Below are 15,854 nucleotides of genomic sequence, written 5' to 3'. Positions count from 1 at the left end.
TGTACCCGTTGTCGTAGCGCAGTTGCCGCCGCGACCCCGGGCTTTGTACAGCGGCGTTATCACAGCTCGTGTTGCTGCTGACCTCGCCATGGCTTCGACGAGGGCGACGCGACCGAAACGAAGATGAACCCGCCGCCCGCCCAAGATCGCAGCCTTTTGCGTTCCCGCTTGCCGGTCAAAACGGACGCTAGTGTGTGCGTTGCTCCGTGCGGCCCAGCCTTCTGCTGCGTGCTCGCCGGCTCTGGCATTTGCTTTCTTCGGCCTCTCTGTCCACGCAACCGCGCTGCCATGGTCATCGTGGTAAGCTGATGCACTCCATGCCTCCGGGAACCCGCCATCGAAGCACGCAGCTGGCACAGCCTTCCATGTATCGCTCCTGTCTCAATGACGATGACAGTCCGCTCTCGACACAGTCGCACACGTACTCATCTCCCACGCACGCATGTCACCACAGCCCAGCGACACGGAGTGCGGCGCGGGTTTCTTGTGTGTCAGCATTAGTAGCATTTTGTCCCTGCGGCACAGACTCCTCTTGGACGTTGGGTTGCAACACAGTGCCTCTGCCGCTTGCGTGCAGGACGAGATGTCGTTCGGCAACATCGCCGACCAGGGTGTCCCGACTTCGTCACAGAAACCTAATCCTTCACACACTCTCGCTCCAGCTTCCTTTCCTGCACCGAGGTTGCACGCAAGCGGGCATCTCCCTCCCGGCACAGCGTGCCAGCCATCGCGATAGCTCTTGCTCGTCATGAAACCCAATCTGCTCTGCGGCCTCGTGCTCAGGGTGCAACCTTGTGTGCAGAAGCATGGTAGCATCACGGTTCACAGAGTGAGGCGACGCCAACCGGGAGGCATCTTTCCATTCCCATCACCACGAACAAGCGACACAGGCGTCGCGCCTATGCCTTGCTGAAGAATGCGTGTCTCATAGAGCGATGAAGTGCAGTGCGACAGTTGCCTCTGTGTGACACGAGATGTCTGTCTGCTCCAAACCCCTCATTTGGACTTGGACATATGCAGTCCAGCGTGCAGAAGGCAGCAAGCGATGAATGCAATGTGACCAACTTACCCTGCTGACTGCTAAATCCTCGGCCGCCGCGGTCCATCACCAAGCTGATACGAGCAGACAACCATGACGACTTGGTATATTTGGATTTGATAGTTGGGAAGAGGAAAGGAGTAACCACGAGGAGCAATTGGCTTTTTCGCTCATTACTCGACAGAGTTTCGGGAACAGTGGAGTCATCCCAAAACCCGCTGCAGCGGGAAACGTGGGAATGGCGCATAAACGTCCCAGCTTTTTGACGCTTGGACGCGATAGGCTGGTGCGAGTGCGACATCTTGACATTTGAGTTCTAGAAGAGATGACCTCCAGAGACTTGCAGAAGCGCTGCGCAGGCACTATCTCCGCTCCAAGTGTGATGGAATGGGTCGCGGCAGTCGCCGGATATTTTGTTCCACTTCTTCTAGCCAATGACGGAATGTGCGAGAGTTCATCTCCGCTGCATTTCTCGTTGGCGTTCTTCGACATAAGCTTCGCGGCATACGTATGCGGTACGTGGATCCGAATTTGAAGCTGTCGTGCCGCATAGAAGTATTCAGCAGGATGCCTTGTCGTCAAGACGCTCTGGATGCTTACCCGGCGTGGTTCGAAACGAGTACATGGTGGTCATCCTGCAATGCTGCATTTCTCGTGGCGTTCGTTCGAAGGCTGTCCGTGTAGCAAAGCGTCGCCCTAAAGATAGCTCAAGGCATACCGGACTGGAACCGGTCTACATGCTCATAGAGCCATTTCTCGCTTTCGAGCTTCTGGATGACTTCGGCCTTGAGACAGTACATCATGTCTGGTCGATCTCGTTCGTAGTCTGCTTTCCATCAGTCTTCGAAGCAGTGCATAGAATGTTCAAATCGTACCTTCATCAATCCGTCTCGTCGTTGTCATGGCAGCTCCAGAAGTGAAGTACTTTTTCGCCAGAGCAGAGTAATATGCATTGAGCTCTTCTGCCCGGGAAACATCAGCACGTATCCCAGGTTATTGGGTTATCAGGACGTCAACATACCCATCCTAACTTCATCTTCATCCTCCTGCACCAAAGGCTTCACGGCCGGCACCCCTCCTGCCACGCCCAGCTCACTTCCCCCGAGTAAATAGTTCCCTTGCGCATCTCTCTTCACGATTTCCTGCTCCTCAACTTGTTGCTGTCTGCTCTTATGCTGCGGCCGCAGTCGTCGCGAGCGCCGCTCCTGTTCAGACGACGAATCGGCGAGAACCTCGTCTTCCACGCGGGTTCGCGAGGTTGGGCGCCGCGATAGTGAGGGCGCGAAGAGCTGGTCGCGTTGGGGTTGGCGGGTGCGGGAGTTGGAGGTCGAGGCAGCGCTGGCGGTGGAGCGGAGGGATTGTTGGGAGGCTTGGGTGCGGAGGCCGGTGTTGGATGCTGTAGAGGTTGTGACGAAGGGATCGTGGGGGTTATGTCTGGTTGGTGGCATGTTGGGATGAGATGTTGTGTTGTTGTGGATGTTTCGGTAGAAGCGAGCTCGGTTCTGTTGTGTTTACGTGCGCTTGTGAAGTTGACTACACGTCATGTCTCGCGTCAACACCTCTCAACTTTTTACAGTACATACTCCAGTCATGAACGCCAAAAACGACAACTACTTGAGCCCAACAAGCACCTTTTGAAAGTGGATGTCACGGTGCGCGCATTGTTTGGCATTACTCTTACTCCTCTACCATGGCCTGAAAGTTCTATCTACGCTTTGATCTTGCGAACTCACGAGGATGCAACCGGTGTCAAACGTCTTAGCATCATGGCCTGGAGCGGATTCACTGCTACTCAGCAGAGTCTCGATCAAGCGGCAGCTGCATCGACACAGAGAAAGCCAAAGTTTCAAGCCCAGCGATCTAGCGATAGGCTATCGGGTCTCGAGAAATCTGTTCCACAGCTACATCTTTCGAACAGCACAAGACTCAAGCCTTGAGAGCGTTTAAAATCCATCGAACCAGCTCCAAGTCGATGTGCCTACAGATACTAGTCTTTAAGTGGATCTGGAGGAGCAGGATCATTCTTCAAGCTACGTTGGAACTCCGTTCGCAGTTTCATCATCGGCTGCATGACCCAAGTGTTGTACGAGAGAACATCCTCTTCCTCTTTCGGATCTCGCACCGTGTTGAAGAGATAAGGCGACTCCAGCTTACCAGTCGACTGGTTGACCTTTGGCTCGTAGACGAAGTGCAGCTTCCAGTCCTCCCACTTTATGGCACGCAACTCATCTTTGATATAGAAGACGAAGCCAGTGCGAGTTGACTTCGTGTTGACCGGATCTCGGAAGAATGCAGTTTGATCAACACCATCGATGGGCCGGTCTTCTGGCTTTGGAACTCCAGCCACAGAGAGCAGCGTCGTGAAGATGTCTGTTACATGCACAATCTCGTTCGAACTCACCCCCGTCGGTACTTTGCCCGGCCAACGAATGATAAATGGCACTCGAAGGCTCCCTTCCATGGCCGTGTGATAGGTTCCAGTCCATGGTCCGGCGGTCCCTCGATACGGCGGACGGAACTCAGGGCCATTATCGGAGGCGAAGATGACGATCGTGTTGTCTCGAACACCTAGATGATCGACATGGTCCAAGACCTGGCCCACACGGTAATCCATCTCAGCCATGGAGTCGGCAAACTCGCCTTGCTTCGTCGTTCCTGCGAAGTCTGCATGTGGCAGTGTCGGGAAATGCAAATGAATCATTGGATGATATAGAAAGAATGGTCTCTTCTCGTCCATCGTCCGTGAGAGCCACTCATTTGACTTCTCGACAAGCAGCTCGTCGATCAGCCGACGCTTCTCCAAGTCATACACGCATACATTCTCGGAGGGCTGCCCTGCAGTGCCTGTCATGATATATGGCAGCTCTGCCACTTCCGCATCGTAGCCCAACGTCGAAGTGAACTGGCTTTCGTCTGTGGTCCTCGGTATACCAAACCACTTCTCAAATCCTCGATCTGATGGATACCGACCAGGAATATCGCCAAGATGCCACTTGCCAAAATGGGCAGTCGCATATCCATGTTGGTTGAGCAACTCAGCCAAGGTCTTCTCCCAGGGTGTCAGACCTTGCGGGAAGCCTGCAGGGACAGACTGTCGACAACCAGTCCTAATCGGATGCCGTCCAGTCATCAACGCAGACCTCGTCGGAACGCAATCGGATTCGACATTGAAGTTTTGTAATAGCAGGCCTTGTTTTGCGAAGTCGTCGATTCGAGGAGTCGCCGCACCACGTAAGATGCCTCCCCCATAGCAACCAAGCTCTCCATAGCCAAGATTGTCGGCCAAGATGAGGACGATGTTGGGTCGCTTGGGATCCGGCGACATCGTGGTGAGAGTGTCATGAACACTGAAAGCGATCAGCAGGATCCAAGAAACCGTGAGTGGTGGAGTCAAATCCTTGCGTGCGAGCTCCCCACCATGCTGACCTTCTTAGGCTGCCTATGTCACCGTTGCTCTGCAACCTTTGATGCCATTCACGCCGATACCGTTGGATGACGAGAGAGAGAAGCCGTTATCGTGTGGACGGCGAATCTTGAAGGGCCTTGGGCATTTGTGGTTCATCTTCGTTGATAACATTAAACAGCCTCGCTTTATCCCGGCCTCAAGATCACTTCCAAGCTTGAGTGCTACCATTACGGTCCGCATCCAGGGGCACATGAGACTTAATGAGGCGCTCGCCCTCGGCGACCTAAACGCCATTTTCGTAGAAAGTGAGAGAGTCCACAGAAAGAGTCGCTCTCGGCGAGAAAATGTTCGATGATGAAGTAACGAAAATCCTTGACTTGATACTACCTGACCTCCAGGGCCTACGCCACGTCTCGGAGGATGCGGTTGGTCTTCATACGCAAGTTGTTGAGTTCCTCGGTCGACTTGAGGCCAGGCAAGAGAGAAAATGTTCTCGGGTAGCTTCTCTCGGGCCGGGACCGGCCCTAGCTCCGGCTTGTGAAGCGAAGAAATGTTCTTTCCAGTTGTGCAACATCACATCCCACTCATTCACCTACAATCTCGTCAGCCACTTGCGCCATATTCCTCGCCAACGCTCCATGGATGGCTTTACCATGTCCTCATCTTCACCTCATCTTGTAAAAGCCCGGAGCTGAACCACCACAAGCACGCCCTCGATGGGATAGCTCGCTTGGATCCGTTCGGATTCGTCAACCCGCGTTGCGGCCCATTGGTCGTCGCCATTCTACGCCGATGGGATCCTCGACGCAGTTCGCCTGCTATACCGTGGGATGTCGGTGGCGGTGATGGTGTGCGACCGAACTTCACCGACGGCTCACTCTGACTGGAAGCCCACCATTGATTGCGTGGACGGCCAATGTGCTGGGGAATCCGTTATCATTTATATCTCTTTGTGGGCGTGGAGAAGGAGTCCGACAGCCAGGTCGCGCAGATCGCGCCTCCGTACAGATGATGTCGTGGGCGCCTACCCTGAAGATGGCGGACCTACACGCCGTGATGCGCGATCTCTCCACACCACCGAGGCTGCGTGTCTCTCCGGTTCCTGTGCGCTAGCCGCGAGCTCTGGCGCCACGAGGGTGGCAGCCTTCGATGAGAGCTCTCACACGGGAAGTGTCCGCTTACTGCATGTGGCAGCAACTGGAACCACCCTCATGTGCCAGAGCGCATTGTCTGAAGCACCAGCGCGTGTGGGTTGTGAAGAGGAAAACTCGCGCGACGAGGCAGTGATTGGCCGTAAAGCGGACAACAACGGCTTGTGTGCTCCTTCGAGCATTCCCAGCAATCCCACCTGCTATCCTGGTCCGAGACCGTCCCATAGATCTCACGATCTGAGCGCGCGAGTGGTGTGCAGACAGGGGATCATCTGCGACGAAGCTGTGGGAGCAGGCACGCTTTCAAGCTTCGCCTTGCCCCGGACTCAATTCCTCAACTCTTCACACTGAAAATCTGGGGAAGAACTCGCGAATACGTCCATGGTGCGAAGTCTATTGGGGCCATGGAACCAATAGCGATCGTCGAATTTACTCAAATATCCAAAGAGCAGTGCGATCGATTCAAGGGAGCTGTTCAAGGCGCTCAGCCTCTTGAAAGCGGCTTCGGCTCATGCCCAAAACGGATGTGTGTAGGCGGCGTTATGCAGCGCATCGCAAGAGAGGACCTGGAGGCAGAGCTTGGGCGTTCGTGTGGCTGGCCACTATCAACAATTAGGGCTAGGGCGAAGGCATGGCATCACACCGAACGGATGGGATGGCAGAGGATTTGCACCTCACATCACCCTTCTCGCAGCGCGCGCTGCTTGAGCCGCGTCTGATCCCGCATGTGAATCTCGATCTCAGAGCTGTCCACCTTCGAACAGACTTCCTCCGCTTCACACCTCCCGCCGACATTATTCTAGCTTACCCTCCCGGTGCTGGACGCCTGCATGATGGGGCTCTTGTGGGATAGAGCCGTCCCCACTGGCTTTTCGTCATCCTGGCAGAGCGTAGCGAACAAGCACTCGTGCATGTATATCAACTTGGTAGCCGCGAGGTCGCTCAGATGGGTGGTACGTACATTCGGGTCAGGAGCTCGCTCCTGTTCATATAGCCCTCTTATTTCCTCGCGCGAGCAGTGTCGAAAGACTACTCTGCAGCTTCACAACCCATCTCATTACTTGTGGGCCTTCTGATTGCTTACCGTCTACCCACGCTTTGGTTTCCACCCAAGGGCACAGCACCACCTCAAGTCAGGGCAGATCTTATCAGCAATCATGGCGGACGTCCTGCCAGCTGGCAAACTACTCCAGCGTCGATTGAGTCAAGCGCAGTTCAATCAAATGGAGATGGCGAACTTGATGTCGCAGTACAGTGTGGCCTTCCGCCCAGATGCCGCTGCAATGCCATGCTTCATTTCTCAAGAACAACGAAAACTACCCACGAACCCACAATCGATAGCTCCCAGCGACCTCATGAACAGCAATCCAACAAACGACTTTACCAGCATCAACCTTGATAGCATGTATGCCAACACCTATATGGGCAACAATGGCTTCAACAATGCGACATTTGGGAACCTTACGTTTCCGGCGCCAATCGTTACCAACCCACAAGCCATGCAACAGCCAGTCATGATCAGAAACGACAGCTACAGTAGCGGCACGAGTAGTGAACCATTCATCAAGTCGGAAGAACAATCGCCCATCAACCCTTCACAAGTGTTCTTCGATGCGACTCAATATGCTAGCAGCCCTGAGTCCCAACCACCATCAGACACATCCGAAGAGAGCAAGCCAGCAGTGTTTTCGACCGACATCGACACTTTGATGCGCGCCATCCAATCGAAGACAGAGCCCCACGAGCAACGAAAGGAAAAGCCCAAGGTTGAGCCCACCGTGAACAAACCCAAGACACGTTATCAATGTGACGTGGCCGACTGTGGAAAGGCTTTCTACCAGAAAACACACCTCGAGATCCACACTCGAGCGCACACCGGCATCAAGCCATTCCTCTGCAAGGAGCCATCCTGCGGACAACGCTTCAGCCAACTGGGCAACCTCAAGACACACGAACGACGGCATACAGGCGAGCGACCATATCATTGCGACATCTGCGGCAAGACATTCGCGCAACACGGCAACGTTCGCGCACACAAGATCGTCCACACCGCCGCCAAGCCTTTCACATGCAAGCTCGACAACTGCAACAAGCAATTCACACAACTGGGCAATCTCAAATCCCACCAGAACAAGTTCCACGTTGAGACCATCCGAAGGCTGAAACTACGATTCGAGAACTTCAAGGAAGGCGACGTCGTCGACGCCTGGGAGAAGGAAATGTGGGAGTACTTTGGCAGCCTCTACAAGAACTGCAACAAGGGCATCAAGGGCCGTGGCAAGGACAGGAGGATTAGCAGTACGTCGGGCATGCACAGGAGGGACAGCATGGTCAGCACAGGCTCTTCGAGTGGCAGCCTCAGCGCGGGGCACAGCACCATGCAACGCGGCATGTTTTGACGACTGGCGCATGACTTGGACGAAAAGGCGTTTTCTTGGGGGTTCAAAGAAGAGGCTTTGACCCTTCTACGGCTGCCTGAGTGAGTGAGCTGGCGCTTTCTTGCCACTGTTTTATTGATACGACTGATACCCAAAAATCGAGCGAACTTGTTATTACCTGTCTACGAAGCTGAAGACAGACCACCACCACTAGACGGGCGTCCTATTCCGAAGGTCCGTCTTTGCCGTTCGCACTTCTCTCAAAGCACCGCGTGAGCTGTCACAAGCCGCCCCTTCGCCAGGACGTGTCGTCCTGTGCAAAGAGAGTCATGCGCGCCGTGCAGGGTGCATATGCATAGTGTACCTCTTTCTCTTCTCACTAATAACCACGAACCTTGACCCCTCACTTCGGCAAACCTTGAGTTTGATCTTCGCCCGCCGCTGGGAAGACCGCGAGGGAGACAGGATGATGGGTGTCCAGGAATCGAAAGAGCCGTGTGCTCGGGACGGGGTTCTCGTTGTGCTATTTGAATGATGTGAATCCTGGTTGGATGGTTCATTTACTGTTACTGTACTCTTCGGTTCAGACTCGAAAAGGCGCTTCGCGGGTCGCCTCCTCTCCATGAGCTGAAGAGTGTCACGCGCATTTCGCCATGGACGGGAGCCTGCTACGTCACACCTGGATCGTTGATGCGAGGACAGCAGCCTCCGGCTCAACATTCTCATCGCCGCGTAGTAGCAGCCTCGCTGGTCGAAGCTCACATTACCAGCAATGACGCGATCTTGCTGCGTTATTGATTGATAGAGATAAGAACCCAGAAAGAGCCGCATCTCCAGATCCCAGCATGGGCAAGATAGGAGATGTTCGTTCCTGACATGTCCGTCCAATGATGCGAGCGGAAAATGGCAGCTTGTCGTGGGTGTGGGTTCTTCAGAGGAGGAAGAAGAGCTCCATCCAGTCACTCTGCGATCAAAGATCTCGCCATCGGTGATGAGATCTGCGTCTCGTGCCCCTCCTGCGACGGACTGCAGCCCTTCTTCCTCTCGCGCTTAGGTCCTGACCGGAGTCTTCCGACTGCAGCTTCTCTTCGTTCGTCAAACAACTCTGTAGCTTGTAAGCGCCGGTGGCCGACGGTGTGAAAGCTGTGCGGCTTGGACAGGTCGCATGGGGAGAGACGTCACTCGGCATGTGAGGGCTATTCCGTCGTGGTATTGACCATATTTCTGCTTGATGGGAGGGAGGTGGTATGAAGGATTTGGGTCGAATCGAGATCTGGGATAAGAAAATTTCTTGTCGTGCAGGAAGGTGTGATATTTGAAGCTGATGATGAGTTGCTTGGTGAGCAATGTGTCTTCTCGGCCGCTTTGTAGATGTGCTTCGTTGGAGAGAAGATTCCTGTGCTCTCCATTCAGCCGATATACTGTAGTGCACGGCTTTTGATCTTCAGGGACTTTGCAGTGTACCCGCTTTTCCTTGTCGTAATATGTCAACGCCGTCGCAACTCGTTCGGAACGTCGTGTCTTGCCTGTCTATACCCTACCCTAACCAGCTCCCGTGGTCCCCGAGCGATGTAGCGCAGCCAAATCATACAAGAGCCTTCCCCCAAAACGCCGCCGTACAATGCTATGCTTCTAGTCCATGCAATGAAAGGAAATGCAGATTTGGCCTCCTGGATCAAAAGATTCCTGGGTATCATCCCCCCTTTCCAACTCCGTAGTATCCAAGGAATGATGTCGTCCATGCGTGTATATCTGTCGTAGTCAACGTGGGTGTCGAGATCGCTCACAACCCAGAATCAATCTGCTCAACCACATCCTGTCCAGTGTACGTTGACCAATCCCGACACGTCTGCGCCATAATTGATGGAATTTGCATGTCTCGACGGATATCTCGAGGTCGTTCGAGGATGTTGACGTAGAGACCTCCGCTGACGTGCCAGGCGACTGTGAGGAACGTTAGGAAACGATACACGAAGGGCATAGGGGTTCTTGAGACATACTGTGACAATGCAGCGGCCACACACCAGGGTTATCCGCATCAATCTGCACGACAATATAAGTCGGCTCAGTTGCACTCGGTGCATTGGGCAGAATGTGGACATCTCTTCGTTGGGGGTTACCCGCATTAACGACAGATCCATCCCAGGTTCCCGTTCCTTCGGCGAGGATGTACATATTATGACCGTGCATGTGCATGGGGTGGCTTCCTGTTTGTGCGTGGTTGTAGATGACGAGGCGGATCGAGTTGGACTCGTGGAAGTTGAAGACGTTGTATTCGGAGGGGAACTTGTAGTTGCCGACTTTGGCGTCCAGGAGGACGGGATCGTTGTAGTTTACGCGGAAGGTTGAGTTGTTCACGAAGAAGAGGTTGTGAGCTGGGAGTTTATAGGAGTCAGCCTTCCATTCCGGTAAGAAATTATTTCATAAAAGACTCACTTCCGTTGCTGTTAAAGGTAATATCAAGGTTTTGCGATGTTTGCGGTCTCGAAGGCGGCGTGATGGGGTAGTAAGGCTGAGTCTTGGAAAGATCATCGTTCTGGCACGTCGTAAGAGCAGACTGCGAGACCGAAGATTGTGTTTGGGGAATGGCGGTGGCGTTGGCCTTCTCGTAATATATCGCCGCAACAGCCGTCGGAGACACGCCATCGTGAAGCGAACAGCCTCCTTGAAAAAAGCTTGGCCCCAAAGTCGATCTCATCCAGACGGCATCTGTAGACTTTCCAGTCGCCTTGACGACAACATCACTTCTCTGTCCGATTGCGAGAGTGAGCACGTCGGTGGTGTATGGCACAATAGGCACAAAGTCGTTGGCGATGACCGTCATCTGGTGGTTGTCAACGCTGAACTTTTGAATACCCTCAGCGCCAGCATTGATGACTCGCAGTCGATAGCTCTTGCCAGACTCGAACGAGAATTTGGCCACACCAGCGTTAGGCGTGCATTTGTAGCCAGTGGCGTTGACGCAAGGATAGTTCATCTTGCCGTTGATCAGAACGTTGTTGCTAAAAGGCGGAGGCAGCTTGTCTGCAGCTGGAGCCATGACCTGCTCGACCAAGCTGAAGTAATCCTTGTGGAACCAGTCGTTGACCATCACAGGCCCGAGATCAACATCGTATTGTGCATTGTCTTTGGGCCCGTGGATGATCATTGGGCCGAACAGACCACCAGCGTACTGAGCAGAGTAGTGAGAGTGGTACCAGCTCGTGCCGTAGAGGTCAGCCCGGAAGCGGTAGGTGAAGCTGGATCCTGGCGCAATAGGGCACTGCATCACACCTGGCACGCCGTCGAACCAAGGCGTGTCTTTTTGCAAAAGACCATGCCAGTGGAGAGATGTACCTTCATCGAGGTTGTTGTGGACGGTTATTTCGAACCAGTCACCCCAGTTGGCCTGCCAGTCGTTAGTCGATCACTTCTTGATCACTTCCAATCGATTGACTTACCTCGATGGTCGGTCCAGGAAACGCTCCATTGATGACAAGTCCTTGCTTCTCGACGCCATCAGGAGCTATGGTCATTGCACTGACCGCAAAGTCGTATCGTCTCGTTATGCCAGTATTCGGCACATCGTCGTAGTAGTTGGTATTCTTGGCAGTTCTACCTCCCCAGGGGAATCCCTGAGGCGTCGGGCCACCACCAATGAACCAAGGTAGCCTGGGCGCTTGGAAAGTGCCAAGATTGCTTCGACCATTCGTCTGCGACTGAGACAGCTGCGGTTTCGTGCCTTGACCAAACGGCAGCCATGCTGGCGTGTGGTATGCGTGGCCTCCTGCACCACCCAATGGGGCGACAGCAGCCTGGACGAGAGACTGTTCTTGGGTACTTGCGGGCTGGTTGCCGTCGTCTGTCAAATTTGATGTTGCAACATTAAATTGTGCCTGTGGTGAAGGAATAGCAAGGCCAGTGGCTAGTAATGCGGCGCCTGCGAAGAGGCGTACCAGCGAAGGCATCTTTCTACAAGAGTAATGAGAAGTCAACTCAATGCAGGACACAACCCAAAAAGAAATAAAGATGCTGGGCCCGGGCTAGAAGCTGGACGGACCTGGCCCTTATGAAGACACAGGCAGAGGCTCTGACTCTCCGAGAAACACGAACGAATGATGAAATAAGTTCTCCCCGTATAGGCTTCGTTGTCGCGTATGAGGCTCAAGCTGTCATCATGGCTGCCTCGTGGCCGCGGTGTGCTAGTCTAGCATCCATCGCTCGATCATCCCGGGACCGAATGCACGACCGGTGGTCGCCCACACGTACGATGTCCCTCTATGGCAAGGGTGCCAGAACATGGCAAGTGCAAGTTTGTGGGCATGCAGGGCTGAAGGATGCCACGCTTGCGCGCTCCACGTACAGAGTCTGCATATGCAAGCGTCCAATACTCCGAACTCAAGCAATAAGCCGCAGATGTTTGCACAGCCTGGATCGATGTCCCGGAAGAGTTCAACGTATTAGCCCTTGCTTGACCTTGATGCTCGTCCTGCACCATGTGTTGCATTTCACTCGAACCTGGAACTCCCCGGGAAGCTTGTGACATGCAGTTCACTAATATAGCAGTCTTTCGTATGGAGTCCAGCCTTGACCATGATCTCTCGTGAAGGGCTTCAGGATCCGCCGCACCGGTAAAGATGGAGCCACAACAGACATGCAGCACCGTGTTGTGGATCCAATGAGCGGGATCCGCTACTGCGATGCTTGCATCATTAACTCCATACTCTCGTCATCTTCTCGCGAAAAAATCAGGCTCACGTATAGACTGAGTCGAATAGCGCAGCCGACGTTCGAGAACCCCGGTAGGTGAAGCTTCTATAGATAGCCGTTTCAGCACGCTAAGCCTGAGTGACTACCTGTTTCGGCAATCTGAGGTCGGCTTGAGTGGATCGTCTCTGAACCTTAGCTAGCTCTTGCAGATGCTTGTCGGGTATTGGAAGGATGAGGGTTGTAAGCGAGAATTGTCATTGGTCCCATCGTAATCTTGGGTTGGGTCCGAATCGATATGTGTGACGCGATTCGTTGTCCTAGCCGATATGGAGATCCGAAATCAATATTGGTGGAAGGAGGATATAGAAGATCTTCCGTCGCCACAGAGAAGTTCGCATCTTGGCTTCGCTGTTAGTCGCGATACGTACGAGCTCAGCCCACCTCGAACGGCGCAACTTGGCAGGCTGAAGTCTGGTGGGTGTCAGCATTTCGCAGAATGGTGGAGGTCAAACATCAGCCACCAGAAACATATGCATTGGTTAACGATCCCAAGGTCAGAGGGGGTGTTAGGTCAAGACGGACTGCCCGGAGTGCGTAGGAACGTCGAGGGTTGCAGAGGGCTTCGAGGCAAGTTTCGCCGTCCTGTGCGCATACCACACAGAAGTTTGTAACGTTATAGCATGTTACCATTGCTCACTCCAAGCGACGAAGCTGACGGACAGTCATTCCGTACCAACCAAGTCAACACCGCTGTTCAGAGTCAACTGACGTTCGATGGCAGGGATTGGTAGAGGTGGTCCCGCGACCACATGGACTGCTGTGTAACCACACTCATTTCAAGATGACGAGTGAAAGACAGGGAACCAAATGCTCGGTTGCTTGCGCGACCGTACGGAAATCGATATGCCAGGCGTTCAAGAGAGCAGTCAAGAATCAAGGACGTGATCCGGTGGATCCGCGTACAAGCACTGTGCTAATCCAAGCACCGTATTGAAGCCTTGCACCAGACATCCTCGGACATAGTCGGCCGCTGGCCGTCATGGACTGACCAGGGCGTTGTGGCAATGTTCTTCGGCGTAGTTGCATGCCCTTGGCGAGAAAAGGAAAGGGACGCCACCACTGCCCTCGCCTCTCTCCGTGTTGAAGAGTACATAATTTGGCGGACAACATCAGCGTTGATCGACCCTGCAAGTTGCACATAGAACGTCTCGATGAGGGCCAGGATAAGAGTCCAGAAACATCAGGCCAAGACTTTTCGTCTGCGTAGTACAGACGACTAGCGACAGGATGCCAGCGTCAGGGCATCTTGATGCGTTGTATCGCCTGTGGAGCGATCTGGACATTTGCGCTGACCGCTCTCTGAGATGTCAGGCGAGAGTGAGTGACCAATGCTGCAGGTTGGCAGGTCGGGTAAACCTCTGAGGGTGTCCTCGAGGAGTCGCAGCGGAACCATCATCCCATCCATGATCTCTAGCACACTCTCCAGCCTTACGAGTGCCTCACAATGGTGATTACCCGTGATCGAACAGCTGAGGCCGGCTGAAGGGCCTAGAAACGAAAATCTCGTCATGGCTTTTGGTTCAGGTCCAAGATTAGCATGCCGGCCGCAGGTCTTGTGGAGAGATCTTCTGTGGAACTTGTCTGGCGCTGAGGAAGGTAGGGACATCCTGGGTTGCCACCGTTTCGTGTCGAGACTGCGAGTCGTGAGCGACAGTGGTTGGCAGAGTGTCAGAAAGGCATATGTGTCGCGATAGATCCCGAGGTAGGGTTATCGCCATAGGTCGGTCGACTTCTGAGGCACATATTTCGTCTTGCACTGCTTGATCGAGGCCGCGATGAGCCGTGTTGAGGTGTAGGAATAGTTTGGATGGCGTCCAAGTCGTGTTGTCCAGGAGTTGGGCAGAATGACCCAATGATTGGCCATTGATTGGGCATTGATTAAGCTTTAGCTCGGGACTGGACCCTGAAAGTCGTCGCGAGCAGGACGCGTTGAAACACCCTCTACTGCATCCACTCCAGACTTATCAAACCCGGTCGCGCAAACGGTCGCATCAACACCAAAAGTCAACTTCCATCGCTGTACATACCGATTCAACCACAAGACATACCCCAAGATGCAGGCCATCCGCTCCCAGATCCCCAGCGCCTCGCGCGCATTCGCCAACAGCTCTCGCACCTTCACGTCTTCGGCTCGCCGTCCTCTTGCGCGCATGCAACTCATCGGCCGCCTCGCTGATGCCCCAGAGCTGTTTGCGACTTCGACTGGAAAAGAGCTTGTGCGATATGCGGTTGGCGTCCCGACTGGACCAAGAGATGAGCAGGGCAATCGTCAGGCGTCGTGGTACCGAGTCGCGGCGTTCATTGATGAGGGCCCACAGCGGGACTACGTGTTGAACTTGCCAAAGGGGTGAGTTGAAGATCCATTCCCTCATTCTATGGAGATGTGAGAGCCGTAAATAAGGAAGGGCTCCTCGAGACGGACTGCGAAGTGGAGATCCGGCGCCTTGTCGTGCTGAATGCAGTGTCTCCAGGGGTTGCATGCTCGAGCAGCCTAAGAACATTCGCTGACGGAGTCACTGCAGAACTCAAGTCTACGTTGACGCAGATGCGAAGATGGACAGCTATGAGGTCGAAGGCGGCCAGAAGCGCTCCTCGCTCAACCTCGTGCAGCGTAAGTCAAAACGCTGACGCCCCATATCTTGTCGCGCAATATATGCTGACGAACCCCCAGGCTCCATTGAGACTCTCTCGCGGCCTCGCAACCAAGAGCTCAACCAGAGTGAGGCTGCTACCCAAGCTGCTGCAGGTGCCCAGTAGGGGAGCATGCCTTAAGCAAAAGCCGTCCTAAAATACGGCAAGCTTGTGCATGAATGAAAAGAAGATGTGATAGTTTGTACAATACCCATTGGATTTGTGAGCAAGGCGTTGGCGTACCAAGGCACGGTGACGTGGTGAATGTGACGATTGGAGCTTGGCTCCTTTCACGAGCTGGACCGGTAGCCGACGGAGAACCATTTCATATGTAGCTGATGAGAGCGAGGGAACCAACCCAACTCAATTCGAAAGAAAATACCTAAACGCAAGGTACTGTTCCCCAGTTGCAGGCGCTGTAAACGAACGTGAAACCGAGACGTCCGTCACTGCACATTGATTCAAAGTCTGTTGGTGATAAGAGACACAATCGATCAGAC

The 15,854-nt window shown here is 53.9% G+C and overlaps 6 protein-coding genes across 6 annotated transcripts; 3 read left to right on the top strand and 3 right to left on the bottom strand.

Moving 5' to 3' along the window:
- Positions 1–59: 59 nt before the first annotated feature.
- M409DRAFT_59734 (uncharacterized protein) lies at positions 60–2,487 on the bottom strand (the record flags this gene model as incomplete). The annotated part of the gene is made up of 8 exons (XM_033814280.1): positions 60–283; positions 426–791; positions 1,070–1,340; positions 1,548–1,576; positions 1,640–1,711; positions 1,758–1,865; positions 1,915–2,001; positions 2,061–2,487. 8 exons carry the CDS (start codon positions 2,485–2,487, stop codon positions 60–62), a joined length of 1,584 nt encoding a protein of 527 aa, XP_033661591.1.
- Positions 2,488–3,026: 539 nt separating this feature from the next.
- M409DRAFT_28840 (uncharacterized protein) lies at positions 3,027–4,364 on the bottom strand (the record flags this gene model as incomplete). Its single annotated transcript, XM_033809200.1, has 1 exon — positions 3,027–4,364. The coding sequence occupies one exon, from the start codon at positions 4,362–4,364 to the stop codon at positions 3,027–3,029; it is 1,338 nt and encodes a 445-aa protein (XP_033661590.1).
- Positions 4,365–5,290: 926 nt separating this feature from the next.
- M409DRAFT_59732 (uncharacterized protein) lies at positions 5,291–5,947 on the top strand (the record flags this gene model as incomplete). Its single annotated transcript, XM_033814279.1, has 1 exon — positions 5,291–5,947. The coding sequence occupies one exon, from the start codon at positions 5,291–5,293 to the stop codon at positions 5,945–5,947; it is 657 nt and encodes a 218-aa protein (XP_033661589.1).
- Positions 5,948–6,753: 806 nt separating this feature from the next.
- On the top strand, positions 6,754–7,995 carry M409DRAFT_59731 (uncharacterized protein; the record flags this gene model as incomplete). The annotated part of the gene is made up of 1 exon (XM_033814278.1): positions 6,754–7,995. One exon carries the CDS (start codon positions 6,754–6,756, stop codon positions 7,993–7,995), a length of 1,242 nt encoding a protein of 413 aa, XP_033661588.1.
- A 1,762-nt stretch (positions 7,996–9,757) lies between these two features.
- Positions 9,758–11,921, bottom strand: M409DRAFT_70237 (multicopper oxidase; the record flags this gene model as incomplete). The annotated part of the gene is made up of 4 exons (XM_033818640.1): positions 9,758–9,918; positions 9,975–10,349; positions 10,411–11,362; positions 11,415–11,921. 4 exons carry the CDS (start codon positions 11,919–11,921, stop codon positions 9,758–9,760), a joined length of 1,995 nt encoding a protein of 664 aa, XP_033661587.1.
- A 2,856-nt stretch (positions 11,922–14,777) lies between these two features.
- Positions 14,778–15,480, top strand: M409DRAFT_59729 (uncharacterized protein; the record flags this gene model as incomplete). Its single annotated transcript, XM_033814277.1, has 3 exons — positions 14,778–15,070; positions 15,246–15,334; positions 15,395–15,480. 3 exons carry the CDS (start codon positions 14,778–14,780, stop codon positions 15,478–15,480), a joined length of 468 nt encoding a protein of 155 aa, XP_033661586.1.
- Positions 15,481–15,854: the final 374 nt, after the last annotated feature.

This window comes from Zasmidium cellare (genome assembly GCF_010093935.1).
Source record: "Zasmidium cellare ATCC 36951 unplaced genomic scaffold M409scaffold_46, whole genome shotgun sequence".
NCBI lineage: Eukaryota > Fungi > Ascomycota > Dothideomycetes > Mycosphaerellales > Mycosphaerellaceae > Zasmidium > Zasmidium cellare.
Note: the sequence above shows the minus strand (reverse complement) of the source record. Positions and strands in the feature narration are given on the sequence as shown.